The sequence below is a fragment of the Coenobita brevimanus genome, chromosome 28 (genome assembly GCF_032717465.1).
Source record: "Coenobita brevimanus isolate Jiangsu-jjx chromosome 28, ASM3271746v2, whole genome shotgun sequence".
Lineage (NCBI taxonomy): Eukaryota > Metazoa > Arthropoda > Malacostraca > Decapoda > Coenobitidae > Coenobita > Coenobita brevimanus.
The window spans coordinates 8,456,916-8,479,077 of NC_136981.1; the positions used below are offsets into that span (position 1 = coordinate 8,456,916).

Consider the following 22,162-nt stretch of genomic DNA (forward strand, 5'->3'; position numbering starts at 1 on the left):
GTACAACACTGTGCAATACAAGTGCTACATACCTGGAACACAGTAACAATTCTCCTGGCAGACTCTACATCTTAGAAGATTACTGTTTGTACATCATAATGCTAACCAGTCATCTCCACTGGCTACGTCATTTGATTACAACAGTTCCCTGATTAAATTTTGTCTACTTGTACTCAAACAGTCTTTAAAAAAAAAAAAAAGACCAATATACTCTTTGCTCAGAATATTTAAAATTATGATACAATTAAAATATATTTAACTCACATAGTGCACAGAAGTGTTATGTGAGTAATATATCCATTTTGCTGAACTACTCTGACAACTCAAGCTCATACTAGTCGTAAACAATGCAATAATTCATTACAATATTTTTTAAAAATAAGGGCCATTCTTTTCATATTACATGAAACAATTTAAATGAGCAATTATGCTATGAAATACATTTGCAGAAAAAAATATATATTAAGGATTAATTCATATCTCTGAAGGATAACAGTTCTAGGAATTTTGTACAGGAAGTTGATGCAGTACTGTTGTCTGCTTGATTTTGTACTAACTCAGATTAAATGGCTTCAATATACTGTCTTAGCTATTTGGTTTAACTGTTTACTGAAGGGAACCTGTTCCATATACAGTAAATGACAAATGGATTTCAAGGGTAACTAGTCAGGTGTCACTCTTCTGTACATGACTTAATAACATGAAGATGGCCATCAAAATACCAGAGTGCTTGGCAAGTCTGAGTTGACTGAGGGATTAATCTATCATAGAAATTTCTACATTGGTTAGAAGTGTTTTACTCTTACTCATACATACACACTGACAGACACAGGCAAGACACAAGACTGCATACAGTACACCTGACATCACACTAGCACATATAATAATTGGCCAAAACTGTTCCAGGCAAGAAAATTCCTCTGTCACATTGGAGCTCAGAACACAGTACAACCAGACACCCTGATGCCTCCCACTCTAACAACAGCTGATTATGTTTGTCACTGCTGTGCTGAGCCTGACAGATGTATGCAACATGAAGAAATACAGGGATCTGACCTTGGCATTAGCTGTAAATCATCCATCACTACTGACTGAAAGGTGCAGAGGTCCATCTTCCACAACAATAAACACTGGGTAAGCAGCGGCGCCCCAGTGGCATTATATGACGGTAAAATTTCCAACTGCCTCTCGCTGATTGGAAACATCCAGTACACACATGTTTTTCAATCATATAATGCCAACATGGAAATGTACCATTCAACAACCATTCCATGCTGTGGAATATGACTGCCTACCCTCAGGCCCCTGCACCTTGCAACAGCTAATATGGGAATGGAAAGAACAAAAGTACTTGCAACAGCCTTGTCTGCCCTCATAAAGAAAGTGGCAGGAGATAATCAGAGGATATTGTTCATCACCTTAAGAGTGATCATAAATTAAACTCATTTGTTACAAAACAAATATATACTGTCATATAGGGTTACTGGTAGTTCACAAGTTTCTTGATAAACACTAATCATTCTCAACCCAAACTATCTTCCCATTATTGTATTTCACAGAGGTGGCTGGGACCCACCACATGGTAAAAACAGAATTATAAACAATACACAAGCTACGTCTGGCCTCAAAAAAAAGAGTGCTTGGCCAAATTTAGGTGAAAACAGTAGGCACAGTTAGCTCCTGGTGGCTGTAACTTCCCCAGACAATCAGACTAATACTTTCAAAATACAGGAAGAGAAATAAGAGAGTTTAAGCACTGATAATGTTGCCCAACCCTAAGGAGCAACTGAGCAGGTGGCAGCATTTGGCCAGGAGACAACAGATATGAGGGAGAAAGTGCAGGTATGAGATTAAGACAAACAAATTAAAATATTCATATAAAATTCTTTTTGGCTATACCTACAAGGAATTCATCTTTCCTCACCAAGTCCGTATAAATTTCTACCTAGCGTACATTTTTTCCACCCAGTACACTACAATGACACTTTTTCTGTACTATTCCTCCTACAGTCAAACAATTATACTGAGGTTATAAAGGTAGCCCAAAAAAGACCTGTGATGAGGTAACACAGTTTGACTTCATGGATACAAGACTGAATAGGGAGACTGCCATAGATTGAGCAGCACAGAGCCACCATTAGGTGACTGAGGCTGACACAAGCAATCATGTTGGTGCCTTTATAAATGATACAGAGTAATTTCCTGATGGGCAACAGAGCTTTCATGCAAACAGAACCACTAACACTGCACTACATCTACCTACAAATTTTATTGTAGTCTTGAAGAGACAATTTTTGCCACAGGTTTACAGTTTAGCCCACAAAAAATGACACTCCCTGAAATCTCATCACCAACAAATATCTAACTATTTATCTATCTAATGCCAGATGCCTTAATCCTGTAAGGGGTGGCTGCAGACAGAAATAATATACTGATCTAGTCAGCATTAAAATTAGAGAGTTAATCTCACCATCCACTCACTCGATGTAGTGCTGCTCTCGGGTGTCTGCCCTTTCCTCTCCTCCAGCCTTCTTTCCTTCCATCTTCTTCTGTCTTTCATTCCTTCATTCTTTCCTCGTCCTTCTGCCTATGGGTGACTTTAGACTCCCTCTTCTGTCTTTCATTCCTACATTCTTTCCTATTCCTTCTCCCTGTGGGTGACTCTACACTGAGTGAGAAGCCAAACGGTTTCCCGTACACCAGGAAACCATTTACTACGCTGGGTGGTAACCATAGAACCAAATTTTGGCACCTGGTGGTTTAGTGGGTAATTATGGTGCTCCAGTCGGATGCAGCCGATGCAGGTTTATATCCAAAGGGTGGTTGGGGTATATTGCTCATGTAATGCCACTCAGGGATGAGTGAGGTTGGTCACTCTCATCTTAAATGTCAGGACCAACTTGCCTAGCCCCAGGCTCCTACACTCCTCATGGGGCAACATAGGATTGGATGATGAATGAATGAATGAATAAATACTGACATACTTCCAAAACAAGCATTATAAACCCTACTGATACACCATCAGCCTTTTAAAAAAAAAAAAAAAAAAAAAAAAAAAAAAAAATCCAAAGCACAGACCAAAAACCCTACTGAAACATGATCAGCATACAAATTCAGTAAGTACAAAAATGCGGACATCCTTCTATAAGATACATTGCTAATCCTATTATGGTTGCGTATTCCCGTACAGTATTTCATTCCAGTTAATGCTCGTTGATTTTATTAAGTGATAAGACAGTTAGACAGAGTAGTAATGACACTACTGCCAGGTGCCACAGGGATAAAAAACACAATATATACTCTGAAACCACAAAGTACAAAAGGAATTACAGATCAGGAGAATAAATAAACTTTGGCATACTTCCTAAACCTCTCAACCTAAGCAGACTGAAAAAATGTACATCACCACCTGAAAGAATACAGCACTTCTTGACTTCTTTTCTTCCAACAAACATTAAATTATAACTAAAATATCTCTATTACATAACTTTTGTCGAGAGTTAAGTACCACTGTCACTCCCGCACAGCAGTAAAAGGAGCATGATGTGTGATTGAAGTCTGGCAAAATACTGAACTCCCGACTTACAACCTACACTATGTACAGAGGCCGCAGGGGACAGGCTGAATACAGATGAGAATTACGTGTGAGAATGAGTAGAAATCATTTGAGCAAGTGTATGTTATGTACACTTGTGTGTACTATGGATTGTACTGCATACATTAAAATATATATGACAAGTGTAGATGAGATTTTATCTGTTAGTTAATGAATTCCATGCAAAATTAAATGTGTACTTGTGGCTGTGTGGATGTATGACTATTTGGGATTACTGTATGTAACAAACTGCATACTGTGCATGCACATGTACAGGCTGCCTTGTACACCTTAAGCCAAATAGAATAGAGAAAAAGACAAGAGAGGGAGACGGGTTTAAAGCAAGAGTTTTAAGAGAACAGCAAAGATCAGAAAAAAGAAAAAAGTGAGGGAATGAAAAGTGAAGGTGGGGGTGGGGAATGAGGGTTAGGTTCAGTGGCGGTGTCTCCTCTCTCGATCCCGCTCTCTTTCTTTCGATCGACTTCTGTGATGGCGATCCCGGCTGAAAATCGGATATGAGGGGAATGTACGACAAAGAACAAAAATATAAAAACATATATAGGCAATTGAAAAATGCATATATACACATATACAGAAAAGCAATGCTTTTGCAACTACTATGCCTCCGATTTTCTTCCCATTTGCAAATCTGGGTACCTTAGGCAGATGAATGTACTGTACTAGAGTAAACCCTCTCTATATATCATGCCTCATTAAACCAAAATTGGCTATACCAACCACCTTGACCTCAGTGAGTAATTTCGTTATATACCAAACCAAGGGTCAATATAGCAAGGAGAAAAAGCTGCCACACCAAACAAAGGGTAAAGCAAGCATTATCTTTGTTTTTTTTTCTATTCTGTTCTGTTGTTTACTACTGATTGAGAATACTGTATATAATATTTTTTTTATAGTATAGTACAGTATTAAAGTACACAGAGTTCATGGTAGCCAACAAAATACTGAAACAGTACTATGAATGAACATACATCTTTAGGGTATCCACTGACCAAGATTTAATGTACTGTATATCAAACCTTGCTTCAACTTAGCCAACCTCACCAGACGTCAGTTATATAGAACCATCGGATATAATGTCAGCCTCTTCCTCTAATTAATTTGATACAGCGAGGGTTCACTGTATATGGAAAGCTGAAAATGCCATCAATATTTTTCATCGCAACCCTTACTTAACCCGTCTTTCCTTATTGCTAAAGCAGCCACTCACCTTCCCTCCCGTTTCTCTTTCTTGATGCGGTGCTTCTCTCTCTCCAGCAGGTCAGCAAAGTCTCTGTGGTCGTTGCGGTGCCGGTGCTTCTTATCATGACTGCCAGGCAAGGGGAACGCAATTTTAACTTGAATTTTGCAAATGTACAAAGCTTGCAAATAAAACAAATATATTCTTTATCATTTAGAAACCTTCAGATATATCAATGGGGTAACAACAGCAAAACTAGATCACCTAAATGGTCTTGGGTTCATCCCTCATCATTACTGGCAATGAGTGTAAGAAATGTTAACTGGTAATTTGCTCTGGGATGTTCACCACTCACCTGCGGCTGCGGCTCCTCCTGGATCTGTCCCTTGAGTGATCTCGTGATCGTTCCTTGTCCCTTCTGTGCCGGTCTCTGTGTTTGTCCCTGTGGTCACCATTCTTTTCCGCTCCTCGGGATCGTTCCGCATCTCTCCACTTATCGCGATCGTCCCTCTCTCGTTCTCTGTCTCGACCTCGGTCCCGACCTCTGTCTCGGTCATATTCCCGGTCCCGACCTCTGTCTCTGTCATATTCCCGACCTCGATCCCTCTCATAGTCTCGGCCTCGGTCCCTCTCGTTATCCCGGCCACGGTCATAGTCTCTCACCCGGTCTCGGTCTTGCTCCTTTTCGACTCTTTCACGCCCACTGTGTGCCAAAGAGAGATCAGAGTACATCTAAATTAGAATCTTTATCATCCCTACATCTCAAAATACTGGTTGAAGGAAAACATACAGGGCATATACCTAAAAATACATAAATATAAAGGAAATTTGGAGATAAAAGTTAGATAATCTTGAGATAAGAATAGTGTGTAAATACTCACAAACCCGCTATTCCCTTCAGTGCTTACTCAGTTGCATCTAAGAGCAACACTGTACTGTATTGCAATGGCTACAGAAAAGCAAATGAAAGAAACACAGGACTCACTCATATCCTCTTCCTGGATCCCTAGCTGTGTCCTTAATGTTGTCGCGACTGGCGTCTGACTCTTGCCGCCAGCCATACCAATCCTTCTTGCCAGAGGTCGCATTTGGGACCGAGGCTGCCTGTGTAATGGACTGGGCAGGAGGGCGGGCTGCATTTCGCTCGGCCAGCTTCTTCTCCAGATCCTTTTGGATGGGCACAGGAATGCGTGGGAAGAGGGTAGAGTACCAGTCCAGCTTGGACAGCATACTACGCACCATCTGCCCTATTGTTGTGGTCTGCCCACCTCCTGCACGCACATCTATTTCCTGAAGACACACAATATGGCACATGCATTACACTCTGAGCAATACCTATCACCATACAACACTGTAACAGTGCATCACACAATACACTATCATTCAGATTAGACATGCATCCACAAAATTATACTCTCCCAAACACACAAACACATATATATCACCACTGGAGGTAGGACTACCATGGCAGAGGGACCTCAAGTTGTTTGCAGCCCTTGCTCATTGACAAAGTTAAAAGCTCAACTCATCAAATTTCAGGCAATATGCTCTACTGACAATATACCTCTGAGTAAAGAGAACTGGTATTGTATAGCACCGACAGCAGAATTTCACACAGATAAGCATATACTAGATTTTGAAGTTATCAGAGGAAGAGGGTTAAATTTTCAGTGCAACCAGCCTGAAAAATCTGAGAACAATTTAATTTATACTTCCTGTTAAAGCAATCTGCATACTCTAAGAGTACATAATGCCTGGAATATAATGGGCTATTTTTTTCTTTTAGTACTGAGCAACAGTTTTATAAACATTTTATGTACTGTACTATACTGTACTTGATAACCTAAACATGAAACCCATGGTTCTTTACTTTAAAAATACTCCTCCAGTGTAGCAGTGGATTCATTCAATACAATTGCTCCCCATTACACTCTCACAACCAATAACAAAATCAGTGAGAAATATTTAGTTTCAATTGCTTGTAAATATTACAAAATACTGTTTTAAGATTATCCATGGGATGTCAAGGAACTTTAAGGTGTTACATAAAATCCACTGATGATCTTCTGTGGAAACAACACATGATTAGGATTTGTGGATTGCTTCATACATCTGCATCAAGAACCAAATACACTGGCATTTATATCAGCACATTTTTACCTCATATATTAAAATCACCAGCGATGATTGTTTACTGAATGGAAAAAATCTATACAAGCCATCGCTCATCAGCCAAACTAAATTAATCCTTTCAAGCAATGATGGTGTCTATTGTACTCTTGCTACATCCAGACTGTTTATTTACTTCTTTTTTTTTCAATGACTGGACGGAGCCGATACAGCCTTCAATAACCTTTTCTCTTCTGGCGAAGGAATAGGTCACTGAAAGCTGAGTAAAATGATCTGGTAGCAACTAAAACAGAATGGAAATTACAAGGCTGAAGAGGTTAATGTACTTGAGAGGGATGTGCAACACAGAAAGAGAGGCAGGTATGCTCTAACTTGGCCTAAAATTGCCATCTCTTCATATTGAATGCCAACAAGATTTAAAATTAGAATAGTCTGCTGGTCACAAAGTGCCATGGAAAAGATATACAGGCGTAATACTGCAATAAGCTGTAGAAGAACATATATCCGGGCCAGGTTACATTGAACGAACTTTAGATGTGTTCCTTGACAGCGCATGGCAGGACAACTCACTGAACTCTGGGAGGGTTTTCTGCTAGCACACCCACTGCTTTACACTGTACTGACAAGCCTTACCACACCCACTCGCCCACTGCCCTTGGATGAGGTTGAATTTATCTGACACACAATCTGACGGATAATTTGAAATATAGATGTTAGGACTAGGCTCCATGTAAGCTGCACACACACACAAAAAATTATGCTTTGGCATCTCTGCCTTTTTTAACAGGCAAAAGAGCACTTAACAACTGGGGCTGCAAGCAAGAGCAGTGGTGGGTGTGGTTGGGCAAGTTGGCTAACGTGGTGAAGGCTCGGGGTAGAAACCTGTGGTGCTCAAACCCAGCTCTAGGTCACACTGGCGTCACGAGGCAGCCACTCTCCACTACGCCTGGGGAGAACAGCACGTTAATCCTGGCATCAAACTCTCCGGCCTACCTCAACTGTAACAATCCTGGATACCTCATGTCTAACATGCCTGGATATTCCACTTCTATCCAAAAATACTGACAATGACTCGTACTTTTGCAAAACACTCATAGCACTCCTGCCCTACTATTTAAAACTCCTGAATATTTCACTTTTATCAAATAATACTAACAACGATTCACACTTCTGCATAACAGTCATAACACTTCCTTCCTACTCTCCTTTTCCTCATCTCTTACACAACCTATCTCATACAGCCTCACAGAGATCAGTAAGAATGTACTGGCTTCTAATAAAAGTGGCACATTTCATCAACAATTTGCCTATCCCAATTTCCCATTTTCTGGGGTGGGTAGGATCAGAAAACAAGAGAAAGGAAATAAAGTAGAAGCTATTAACAAAAGTCTGGTGAAATGTGTCATACTTTCCATTCATTCATTTTAACACTGACATCTTCAACAGTCCTTTCTCAGTATCAAAGGTTACAACATCCACAAGTCATTCAATCGTGATAAAAACAAAGAAGCAACTCCCCATCAAGCCTACTTTATTATACAGTCAACAAGTTTACTGTGTTTCTACATAGATTTAAATCCATTATTCTCAATTCTGATTCCCCATCCACGCCTCACATCCACACAGTAATACAGACAGTGTACAAACACTCCTCATGCAACTCAAAATACCAGCAGTTATGCCTACTAAAATTACAGCATTTTCCTGAATCCTCAATGACTTCTCTCAGTCTCTCAATTTCTGTTAACACACCCTAACCAAATACCTTTGCGTCTACTCATACAAGCTCAGCACTCTATATTCTGCCACAACTACAATATTCACTGTGCTAATATCCTAACTAGAGCTCACCACCAAAAGTTCTAGATGATGTATGACATATGAGTGTACAATATGAAAGTAGTGGACTGCTACTGGGAGAAGACATATTGCAGGCAAACTGGTGATGAAACAGGTTGTGGCTCAGGACACAAGCTACCATTGACGTGCCATAATGCACACCATGTACTGTGCATGTTCATTACAGTACACAGCACAAAACAAACCTGAGATGCAATTCTTGGACATATTTATGATTACTTCCCAATTGCAATTCAATCCTGTTTCTGCAGGAAGAACTAGACACAAGGAAAAATGCTGTGTAGTCCTCCCCTTCCTCCTGCAGAAAAAAATGTAGCTTATGATAGTTTTACCCTCATAATTAAGGTTTGTTTCTTGCAGGAGGAACAGAAGGCATGGAATGATTCAGCAATCTCCTTTCCTGTCCACTCTGCAGAAAACAGATGTAACTTATGATAATCTTCCTCTTGTAACTAAAAGATCTGTTTCTTGCAAAGGGAACAGGTGTCAAGAAATGACTCAGCACTCTCCTTTCTTGTCCTCCCTGCAGAAAACGAATCATGGCTACAACAGGGACTCAGTCATAAATATCTCAGAGAACCCCAACCCTCACGATCATGGCTGACAACGCAACTCACATACCGAGCTCCCTCAATACCACCACCAGTTTACTCCTGCCTTTGGGAGGGTTCCTTAACGTCAATGTAAAAACAGCACAGTATCAAATCATATCGGCAATTGTCAGAACTTTCTACAATAATGCAACTTTTATCATTATTTCAAGCATGACATCTTTATCATACATCACTTACGATTTTTCAAGCATTGCACATTCGTTTGTTTATAATCTAATTCTGTCAAGCACTCTGGCCTATATTTTTTAGTTTATGATGAAAGAAAAGGCTATGTAGAGGGTGACTGAGCAACACTTTGGGAAAACCCTCCCAACATGCACCACACAACAACCATAATGACAAAAACGGAAGCACATGGTAGCTTACTCACCGTCTTGTGTGTGGATGGTGTCCACTGCCGCCCATCACCAGCCAGAGAAGGGACAGGGTACACATACACACCACCGCACATGTGCTTACATCATTCAGTAATTCACCAGCACATCAACTCACATACACGAAGTCACACACACCTAAAACATTCAAAAATTCACCAAACATACAGTATATGCTAATGTTACCCAGCACACTCATGAAATAAAATACAGTATATGATGAGTGTTTAACCCCTTAACCGTGGGGTGTCACTTTCGTGAAGCTTGGGAGCAAGGGATCATACCGCGGGGCGACACTTTTGTGATTCTGTGTTATTTTGAATTCGCCCGGGCTTTGAAGTGGTGGCTTGTATCATCTATCAGTACTGCCAATGTCCAACACTAGTCAGCACTCCTAATCTCATCTGTACTCTCATCCATTGTTGACAATTTAGCCATTTCTCCCCGTTCTTGACTCCCCTCCCTACCTCCCCACCATTACCCTATCCTCTCGCCTGCCCGGCCGTGCTACACTAAGTAAATCTTCCCTGGAATTTTTCACTGATTTCATCCATTGAAATAAGCCCTATGCCTATTCTTATACCAAATAATATATACAAGAAAGAAATAAGGTAAGTGAGAGTGCCATACACCTAGAATTGGCTAATTATCACCTGAAAACACCTCACGTGCACTCGTTCGCTAATTTTCGCTGTTTATTTCCCCTTGAAATATGCCGTATAATTTATTTTCGTAATAAAAATATATATAAGAAAGGAAGGGAGAAGCCTAAGTGATATTTACATTCACCTGGAACTACCTAATTATTGCAGGCCACCACTGTATTCTACGCTAAGTAAATCTTCCCTGGAATTTTCCACTGATTTCATCCATTGAAATAAGCCCTATGCCCTATTCTTATACCAAATAATATATACAAAAAAGAAATAAGGTAAGTGATAGTGCCATACACCTGGAATTGGCTAATTATCACCTGACAACACCTCACGTGCACTCGTTCGCTAATTTTCGCTGTTTATTTCCCCTTGAAATATGCCGTATAATCTATTTTCGTAATAAATATACATATAAGGAGGGAAGGGAGAAGCCTAAGTGATATTTACATTCACCTGGAACTACCTAATTTATTATGTATTGTCTTGGTTTCCTGCCAATCATTTCATTGCTATATATTAGCAGGTCTCATAGGGCTGAAGTTGGTAGTGTTGCACCTACCCTAGCCAGGCGGCAGGAGGCCACCACTATCAGTTCACTGTCGTCTTTGAAAGTGGGAGTATGTCTGATTTGCTCCTGCTAACTTCCGCTGCTTTATAGCCCCATGCAAAGGGCCCTGTGACCTTTACCCCCTACTAAACCTCGTGTGGAAAGAGGTAAAGGGCTGACAATTGATAGAGTGACTATGATCTTTTTATTGAGTAAAACAAAGCAAGTGGAATTGTAAATAATGTGTAAACAGCAAGAAAGCAATGAATGTAAATATAAGTGAACAGTGGAAAATAGTTTTATAAGTTACTTCAAGTGACAGTGCATAACACAGTGTAAATAAAATAAAAATGTAAATAAAGTAGAGAACGTAAATAGAAATGTAAATGAGTGGTATTATAAGAATACGAGTATATAAACTAGGAGTAATGAAAGTGAAAGTTTCACTCTAGCATGTATGAATACTATGAGTTATGAGAGTGAAGGTGAAAGTGACATTCACTCTCAATGCTAGTATACAGGACGAGAAAGTGAATGCTACGTATTTTACTGAAAGAAATTGAACCCCTACAGTGACAATAATCTACTATTACTGAAGGAAACTTATGGATAAAGACTGTAGATATATATAAGTGTTATATAGTAACAGAAATATAAACTGTGAGTGTTTTTATGAACAATAGACAACACTAGCGGCAAACGATCGGAAGTGGGATGGTCATACGCCCTCGTAATTTTCATTGCTTTCACAGTGTTTTTTTGGGGGAGTATGGATTCCAAACTATTTGAGAATCATAGATTAGTGTTTCTAGTGATAATATCAGGCTGTGGTAATCATATTACGAGTTGTCAGGGAGTGTAAAGTGGAGACTTCGTTACCCAACTTCAGAGGTCTCCACAAGTCCTACAGTACTCGACGAAGGCTCAACAAACACCCAAGGAGAAAGCTGAAGGTATGTGCCATAAGTATATGTGATTTTAATATTCTAGGACTAATAACTGATTTTTGGCAAATATTTTTAGAGAGTCTGTTGGAGCGCGAATATGCCCGCGGGAGCCGCAAGTCAAAGAAAAACAAGCCCGCGGTTTAAGGGTTAATACCTTAGCAATCCACCAGGTTCACATCCATAGAAGCCTTGAGCCACAACAACAATAAATGTGCTGTTACCTTGCAAATCATTGAAATGTGCTGACACGAGGACATTAGTGTCTTAGGTACTGATTTCAGTTACATCCTCTAGGAACTGTGTAAAGTTTATTGAATTATGAGTTTGCCTCATATCCATGAGTTACTATATTTGCTTCAACAAAGCAAACACATAAGGGAAGCCTACAGTATGAAGAAAAGAGAAAGCTGGAACCAACAGTCACATACCTGGTATAGCAATAATCATCATCTTCACTCTATTCCACTCCTACACTATTTCAAGGGATGGGGATGATTCTTTTAAGGGAAAAATAAAACAGCAGTAAAAGAAGCTATGAAAAAAGTGGCCACAACTGCAACTCCCACCCTGTCTGTTAGTAACAGCCAATCATTCACACCACATATGCCTACTCCAGTCCATCAATGCTCATCAAACACTCAAGAGAGGAATGGGTAAGGGTGAGGACAAGGATAAGGGAGAGGATGGGAAGGGAGAGCCGGGCTGGTGATGGTGACGTCACTTACCTCGTCATCATCAAGGTAGCCCTCAAACCAGTCCCACAGGTCCGCTGGTGGCTGTGTGTACCTGCATAGGAGAACCAAATAGCCATCAGAATCTCATACATTAAAGTAAAGCTAGCTCTGACTCACCATAGAGGTTAACGCACGGAACTGCATGGACACTCAGGTGGTTAACAGATGAATGGAACTAAAAAACTACCAGAAAGTAGTGGATTAGTTACTGGAAGGTTTACCATACCAAGATTTTCTTTCAGCCTAAAAATTGTCTAGTTCATTTACAGCAAGTAAAAGAAAAAGGTCAGGATGAGGATATTCTTTTTTACCTCTGGACAAGGACACAATGTCCTGGTGTTATGGGGCCAACTGTTACAGACTCCACAGATCTGTGTTCCCTTCAGTACCAACAAATGGAGTTATTATGCATGAATTATGTCATTTTCTCAAGTGGGGCAGGCCCACCATATTTCTTGAGCATATGTAATCTCTTACAGTGCAATACAATGAATCTGCAGCAGAATGGGTGAGTTCATGGCACATGCAAAAGTTTATGGCTATAAAGTATACCCTAAGCGTGGGACAAAAAATGAGCCTCCCTGACCTGATGTACATGAAGCCCAGCCCCCTGATGTATGGAGAGTCGGTGTGGTTGAGGAGGCCGACCACCTGCTTGCGAGTGAGGCGCAGTGTGTACAGCTTGTACAGGATGCAGAACGCTGTTGACACAATCCCTCCAGCACCAACACCTCGAACCTGACCACATGATTTAACCCCATCAATACATTCATTTATTTTTGCAGAATGACTCTATCAGATATGCTTATAAGATCCTGCAGAATGCGGTGAAAGTTTTTGGTGTATCAGATAGAGCCAGGATTCCGGGGGCTTGAATGATGAGTGAATGGAAGTGTGGACCATTGGATTGGGCAAACTTGGGCTGTCTGGACATTGCTACTCCTCACCCTGCCCTAGAGTAGGAAAGGAGGTCTGGATGATGATGATGACGATTTTTGTAGTACAGTATTTGTATATTCATATCAATCCTAATTATAACTTCAACAAGTACTGCATACACTAAACCAATACAGTACAAGGTTCAGTCTATCACACCAGGTGAATACATTCAATGGTAAACACTCACCCCACCACACATGCCAGTCTGTCCTGAGGTCTTGCGGCTGCCCTTCTCCCATGGCTCCAGGTGGCTCACGTTATAGTATATCTCATCAATCACCTCATGGTATGTTTTCAGTTGGTACAGGTTCACTGCAGGGAAAACAATATAAACTTTACCCCTTTCAGAACAATGTCACCCTTCTTATCTTATTCACTCCTAGTACCAGACATATCTTACTTAGCTGTGGAGATATTTCTAGTTAGAGTTAACTCATGTGGTCACTGTACACAACCACCCTCTCCTTACATCACGAAACACAATGACTCTTAAGCTGCTCCAAGATTACTTCTCCTCAATTCTGACACAACATTATCTGATGCTGATCTGCAGATGTAAGACTCAAACACAGATCTCCACAGTGTAAGTCAGAGCAGGGGCGCACCCAGAAATTTTCTAAGGGGGGGGGGCCCGTAGTGAGGTGAGGTCAGGTAATCCAATAATTACGGGGAGGTCACATGCAGGTTTAGAGTCAGGAAGCTGCTGGCTCATGTGTTACTCTTAGTTTGTACTTGCTATTTTTTCATGTTTTGCTGTTATTGAAATAAATGTATATAAATTTTTAAAGAACCCAGAGAGCTAAGGGGGGGGCCCATGCCTGGTGGCCCCCCCCCCTGGGTGTGCCCCTGAGTCAGAGATAGATAAAAGCTGTGCTGTGGAAGTACAGTACTAACTAAACTGGCTGATAATATGTTACCAATAATGCAGCCATATATGGTATAGGGTACACTGGCTCCATAACAGTTCTAATACATTTGATTTCCTTGTGAGAAGGACCATAAGGTGTTTATGGCATTCATAGATCTGGAAAAAGCATACAACAAAGTAGACAGAGAGGGATTGTGGAAAGTTTTGCACATGTAGGGTGTAGATGGTAAGCTGTTAGGTGCTGTCGAGTTTTATGATGGTAGCGAAGCATGTGTAAGGGTTAATGGGCATCTAAGTGAGTGGTCCACAATCGGTGTAGGCGTACAACAAGGTTGTGTGATGTCCCCATGGTTGTTCAATATATACAGTATATGGATGGGGTGATGAGAGAAGTACAAACACGAGTAATGGTGAGAGGGATGGCATTGGTAATGAATGGTGATAGATGGAATATATTAAATTTGTTGTATGCTGATGATGCAGTACTGCTTGGAAGTACCAGACAAGAACCTGGTAGGCTAGTGCAGAGTTTTGCTGATGTCTGTGAGTGTCGTGCCTTGAGAGTAAATGTAGAGATGAGTAAACTGATGGTTACTGAGAGAGGTGACCCCCAGTGTGATGTCACAGTGAAAGGAGAGAGACTGGAATTGGTAAGAGAGTTCAAATACTTGGGTACAGTGATAAAAAAGAGAGGAAAATGTGCAAAAGAAGTTGAAAGTAGAGTGACACAAGGAAGAAAAGTGGCTGGTGCAATGAAGGCCTTGATAAGAAACAGAGGCTTGAGTGTTGCAGCTGAACGAGGCTTACGTGAGGGACTGTTGGTCCCAAGTCTAACATATGAGTGAGAGACTATGGTGTAGCATGAAAATGAAAAGTCAAGAGTAAGAGCAGTGGAGATGGGACTGCTCAGGAATGTATGTGGAGTACAGAGGGTGGATAGGATATGAAATAATGCGATTTGTGAAAGGTGTGGAGTAAGGAAGTCAGCGGACACCAGCATTGAAGAGAGTGTCCTGAGATGGTATGGTCATGTGGAAAGAATGGATAACAATAGAGTGGTGAAAAAGGTATACTTAAGCGAATTTGAAGGAGAGAGGAAACGAGGTAGGCCAAGGAGAAGGTGGAGAGATATGGCAGATGAGTGTGAGAGGAAGAGAGGTTTGCAAGTCAGTGAGGCTAGGGAACTGACAAGAGATCGAGCTGGCTGGATGAATTTTGTGAGAAGTGCATGATCTGAGATTTTGGCACCCCTTGTGAGCATGGCAGCGTCCGGATTGACTCAATCAGATACATTTGTCTGAACCTGCAGAATGTGGTGAATGTTTTTGGTGTATCTGGTAGAGCCAGGATTCCGGGGGCTTGAATGGTGAGTAAATGGAGGTGTGGCCTATTTGGACTGGGCAAGTTTGTGCTGTCTGGACATGCTACTCCTCACCCTGCCATTGGGTGGGAAAGGAGGCCTGGATGATGATGATGATGATGACGATATACCAGCCACACCTACAGTCTAGATATTCTCATTCCGAGTTGTAACAAGAGATTAACACTATATTATAACAACAGTCACAATGAAATATTATGGAAAGGGTAGAGACATAACACTGTCTTATACTGCAACTCAGACAAATGAAACAAGCTGCAAAAGGATGAAAATCTGGGCCAAGTTAGGGTGAATGAACTGACAGTCATTAGGTACATCAGGAACTAACCTTTGAAGTACTGGGATGACTGAATGTTGGTGAGGATGAGAGGATTGAGGTTCATGGTCTTCTCATTACCCCATATTGGCAGACCATTGGCTTTCTTGTTACCCATTCCAGCCTTCTCTCCTTCCTCATCGTACTCATACGCTCCTGCCTGTACAGAAACAAATGGAAAGGGAGTCAGGGTAATGATAATGAGGATACAGAAATAAAAAAAAACACTGATACTTGAAAATGCAATCAAAAAATACTTGAAGAATCCCATGAGGAACTAAGGTAAGAAAAAATAAAAGAAAAATGCAAAATAAAGTAATCTTACATCTCCTTATGGATTACCTACCATTAATTTTATAATGTTTGCCCTCTTTTCTGGTATCCTTTGGTCCCGATTTTGTAGTTTTCTTGATTTTTTTTCTTCTATACCTTGGCTCTTCGGTCAATTTTTACACGTACACCTCATGCAATTTTCAACTTTTCATTAACATTTTCTAGTAGATTCGGTCATTCTAAAAATCTCTCCTTCTGACATTACTCTTAGAAACTGATAATAAACAAGAAAAAGAAAACACTCAGGTTGGATACATGTTTTTTTTTTTTTTTTTTTTTTTATAATGTGTCTGACTCTGGGCAAAGGCTCAGGGCCTATTTCTTGGGGGCAGTGGCCTATCCCAAGGCCCAGTAGTCCTCCTACACCTCCACATGTTACCACTTCGGCGCTAACACCCACCGTCCATATTGAATACATGCTAGGGCTGTCTCATACAGGACTGGCGTACTGGTATTAGCGGGGGTACTTTTACAACATGTCGGCGGGTCATCTGGTAGATCATGAAAGTCTGCCTTTTAGGAAATTCAGATCCTTAAATTGTTCCCTGCCCCAGCCGGGATTCGATCCTGGGTCCATTAAGACTGCAAGCCGCCTCTCTAATGATTCAGCCACCGCCTCCCCAACGTGAAACGTCCTATTTATATAGCTAATGGAAATTAACCTAACCTAACCTAACTGAGTCTATCAAAATTACCTACCCTAGCCTAGAAGCTTACCTTCATCAGCATCCTCGACTATGTCTAGGATGAATTTCATTGGGGCGCTAGTTTGTGATTGGTGTAAATAAATCATGTGTACCTCGTTTATTATCAGTTTTCGAAAGGAATGTCTATCTATCTATCTATTGCCAGACGCCTCAATCCCGTTTGGGGTGGCCACAAACAAATCGCCTCCACGTCGCCCTGTCCCACGCCATTTCACTGCCCTGCTCCCAACTCACACCCCCCTCTCTCATATACCTCTCCACCCCATCCCTCCATCTCATCCTCGGCCTCCCCTTCCCTCTTCCCCCCTCCACCTCACTCACATACACTCTCTTCGTCAGTCTCTCACCCTCCATCCTCTCCACATGGCCAAACCACCTCAGTGTGTTCCTCATAACGCTTCCTATCACATCCACATCCACACCACAACGCTCCTTTATATCCTCATTCGTCAGCCTGTCTCTCCATGTGACTCCACAGGCTCCTCTTAAATAACTCACTTCCACTGCTCTCACTCTTGACTTGTGTCCTTCCAACAACGTCCAAGCTTCACTTCTATACATTAGAGTTGGTATCACAATACTGTCATGTAGTAACTTTTTCACTTCCATGCTCACTTCCCTGTTTCTTATCACTGCTTTCAAAGAACCAGCAACCTTTCTTCCCTGCTGTACCCTTTCAAGCACTTCACCCTCCAAACCTCCATCCTTACTCATCACACTACCCAAGTACTTAAACGTACTCACATTTTCCAATTCCTCACCATCCAACCTCGCTGTACATTCACTGACTTCACCTCTCTCAAAGACCATCACTTTACTCTTCCCTACATTCACCTTTAGATTCCGTTTCTTACACACTCTCCCAAACTCATCCACCAAGCCTTGCAGCTCCCCTTCGTCTTCACTCAACAACACAGTATCATCTGCAAACAACGGTACAGGGAGTTTCCAAACACTATCCTCTCTCACCAGGGCCACTCCAACATCCACTATCCTACCTTGCACCTCTTTTATTACCCCATCCATGTACAGATTGAACAACCATGGAGACATGACACATCCCTGTTTCAACCCAACCTTCAAAGAAAAAAATCCACATGCACTGCAGCCTTAGCACCATCATACATACTCTTCACAGCATTCAACAACTTCCCATCTACTCCATATATTCTTAATATTTTCCACAATCCTTGTCTATCCACCCTGTCATATGCTTTCTCCAAATCCATGAAAGCCGCATACAACTTCTTTCCCTTCCCTAGAAACTTTTCCACTAAAGATCTAGGAATGAATATCTGATCTACACAACCTCTTCCCTTCCTAAAGCCTCCCTGTTCTTCTCCAACTAATTCCTTTGTTCTTTCTCTAACTCTGTCAATAAGTATCCTACCATACACTTTTCCTATTATACTAAGAAGACAAATGCCCCTATGATTACCACACACTTCTTTTTCCCCTTTTCCTGCGTACAAGGGAATAATTATACCTGACTTCCAATCCTCCGGGACTCTACCTTCCTCCCAGGCCAATCTGCACATCTTCCACATCCATTCTACTACTATCTCTCCCCATGCTTCAGCATTTCACCACACACTCCATCAATTCCTGGGGCTTTCCCCAATTTAACTTTCTTCATTGCTTCCACAACTTCTACCCTACTGATTTCTTCCTGTCTTCTCACCTCCCTCCTTCTCCCAGCCATTCCCCAGCCACTTATACTTGCATTACTTCCATCCTGTATGTTCAACAATTCCTTAAACTGTTCTCTCCATCTGCTCACTTTTTCTCCCATTTCCACTAGTAATCTACCATTTTTATCTTTCACTGCCCTGCTAACGTCACTTCCACCCTGTCTTACTCTCTTCACCTCTTTCCAGAACATTTTCTTACAGTCCCCCCACTTTACACCCAAATAGAAGAAATTATTCTTTGCATGACCGAATCTACTAGAAAATGTTAACGAAAAGTCGAAAATCGCACGAGGTGAATGTGTAAAGTTTGACCAGCTCTTCGTGGGACACTTTTGAGTACTGTATTTTCTGACTGCATTTTCACTCTCTGATGTTTATTTTAAAAGTAGTGAAAAGTATTTTAAAAGTGGTTTGTTACAATCCCTAACTGTGCCGAAGACAGATGGACATCATCTTGTGGTGCACAGGCAACCGAACACCATTTTTCAACAAAATTACTTTTATCAGTTTCTCTTTATCCAAACCCAACCTAAATTTTTCTAAGTTAACCCAACCTTAGTTATCCTAACCTAATATATATTAACCTAACCTATCCCTCATGTACTTATATTTCCCTTGTTTACAGATGAATCCACTTCATACTCAAAAATGCACTTCTGTACACCTTTACAGTGTCAATGAATGGATTCAACAGTAGGTAAAAAATATTAATTTTTCACCTTAATTTGGCCCAGCTTTTCATCCTTTTACTGTTTGCTTTATATTACTCACTGGCAGAAAAAGTGTATTATTTTACAAGTGGAAAATATGCAGTTTTGGAATTTTCGCACCATTAACGTATAGTATAGTCCCTAAGGATCACAAAGAACCCCCATTACTCCATTTGGAAATTGATACTTTCAGAGATTATGAATTTAATTTAAAATTCCCAAATAAACCTACCTTGGATCTTCACTCGGCCACTCTGGGTAAAAAATGCGTGTGTTCGTACATTTGATTCTCTTCCCTTCGACTGTGCATCCATCTCGTAGGTTTGTATCATCCACTCATATGCCTACTTTAGGTCACGTGATGGAATTAGGCCAATTATTTTAAATCGCGCTTTTTGATTCAATGTGGATGGAAAATTCAAATCCTTCTCGCTATGGCCTCTGAAGAAGAAGGACGTGCTCTGTCCCTGGTGTGATATTGATTATTTACGAGTGATAAAGCGTTTCCACTCGAAATCTGAGGAGGACATGGTGTATTACCTTCGGAAGTTTATTGCCCAGACTGTCAGGAACCTTGTAAATTTTGAAAAGACAGACATCAGTCGTACTGTGGTTGGTACAAAAAGTACGCAAAAACCAATTAACGGGTACAGTGTAGTTTTTGTTTCTAACTGCAAAGGAACTTTTCTGGACAACACACACCTTCTGGCTTGAAAAATTATATTGTTCAAAAACCACTGGATTCAAAGGTTTTGGAACCACGATGTTATTGCCAGACGACCCTCATCCTGGACAATCGTATCTCAAGGGTAAGCATTCCCCTAGGATAGGTTAGGTATATATATTGGGGTAGGTTTGGTTAGGTTTACTGTGTTTGATGAGGTTACGTAACGTATTCTCCTAGGATAGGTTAGGTAGGTTGGGGTAGGTTTGGTTAGGTTTAGTGTGCTGGATGAGGTTACGTTACATATTCTCCTAGGATAGGTTGGGTATGATGGGTTACGTTTTGTTAGGTTTAGTGCGTTTGGTGAGGTTATATTATGTCTGTTTGGTTAGGTTTCGTCTGTTTCGTTATGTCACCTGGTGGTGCAGTATATTTTTCTGGTGGATTTTGATGCGATTTGAGTTTTTACTTCATTTTTTTCGGAAAATTCTTGATTTCACCAACTTGTCCAATCAAAGTTCATGATTGGAAATGAGGGGTAATGAGGCATTTCCAACAAAAATGAAAGTCAAAAACATTCAAATCGCATCAAAAACTACCAGAAAAATATATTGCACTACCTGCAGGGTGTACTGTCCACTTGTAAAAATTTACCAGAAAAAGATAATGTTGCAGCGCTACATTCTTCCCATAGCACTTCTTCGTGACTAGCAACGTATTCTAGTGTTAATATTATTGTTATAGCTCAGAAATGAAGATGGAGAGATAACAATTTTAGGCCGTTAAACAGTATAATTACCACCTCGTCCATATTAGACCTGACTACCATAAATTTCCGTGTGGAATAGGCATCACATTCTACTAACCAGAACAGACAGCAGAGTTTTATCCCATCAAATCATCAATGAACATTAATAAAACCACTGGGTGTTATGGTTTCCCCACAGATAGGTGTAGTTGTTGACAAACTGCAAGAATGAGGTCGGACCATATATTTACAAACAAACGTCATTATCTAACACATATTTTTACCTACCACCTTCCTTCTGCGTCTTAGTGTACTAGACACCTGAAAACATTGAATATATTACCTTCATGATTGCCGTTTAAGATATAAATAGCAGATATCTTGAAGACGCTCCACCTTCCCCCTGCCTTCACAACACAAGCCGCGTTCACTTCCTATCTTGGATGCTGATTGGCTGCCGGAGATCCCTAGCAACCTATTGGTTAATGTACCAGAAGGAGACTCTTGAACGCAACCAGCCACAGCAATGAAGGATTCCAATACAACCTACGAGTTAATCCTTATTAAATCTAATTACTCAGTACCATATTAAGTGCACTGCAAAATTTTTGATAGAGCTGGTTAAAAAAAAACTTTGACACTAGTAATTGTTTTTAGAAAATATTATGCTTATTGCAAAACATGAAATTTGTCTGCTAAATGTAGGAGCAAAAACGTTCACTTTCGGAAAGGAGCAAAGAAAATGGCCTCTTATCAGCGCTTCTTTATAGGATTTCTTAAATGATGCCACATTTTAGCAATCTCTAAGAGCAATGGTTGCGAAATATAAATCGCCCGGATGCAAACTCGTCTCGTTGGCGTATCCAGCAGTGGATGGGGGATTGAAATACCGGCCGTGGCAATGTCGCCACCACACCCCAAGGAGGAGACAACGGAGGGGTAGACCGAGCGCGCGGCATGTCCAGTCAATACGGATATATGTTCACCCGGGCCGTAGTGAGCTCGACCAGACCACCCTTGTCCGAGTGCACTACCTTTCGGGCGAGCTAGCCCTTGCCAGGATCGGGGTGGAGCTGACCCTACTGTTATGCTGGATGTTTTTAGACCGACTTCTCGTTCTAAAGACACCAGCGACTGAGCGGGGTCCTCT

At 41.0% G+C, this 22,162-nt stretch overlaps 1 protein-coding gene across 1 annotated transcript; it reads right to left on the bottom strand.

The window, feature by feature from the left end:
• Positions 1 to 3,076: 3,076 nt before the first annotated feature.
• On the bottom strand, positions 3,077 to 21,435 carry LOC145394812 (uncharacterized). Its single transcript, XM_080268600.1, has 9 exons — positions 21,356 to 21,435; positions 16,172 to 16,319; positions 13,782 to 13,906; positions 13,242 to 13,393; positions 12,647 to 12,707; positions 5,779 to 6,083; positions 5,149 to 5,496; positions 4,824 to 4,922; positions 3,077 to 4,097 (listed from the first exon to the last, which is right to left on the bottom strand). The coding sequence occupies exons 1-9, from the start codon at positions 21,359 to 21,361 to the stop codon at positions 4,028 to 4,030; spliced, it is 1,314 nt and encodes a 437-aa protein (XP_080124726.1). The 5' UTR covers positions 21,362 to 21,435; the 3' UTR covers positions 3,077 to 4,027.
• Positions 21,436 to 22,162: the final 727 nt, after the last annotated feature.

Coding starts and splice junctions, on each gene's coding strand:
- LOC145394812 (XM_080268600.1), bottom strand. Junction 12,708..13,241: donor CTGGGCTTCATGTACATCAG/GTCAGGGAGGCT, acceptor TCTCCTATGCAG/GTACACACAGCCACCAGCGG. Junction 4,098..4,823: donor AAAGAGAAACGGGAGGGAAG/GTGAGTGGCTGC, acceptor TCCGATTTTCAG/CCGGGATCGCCATCACAGAA.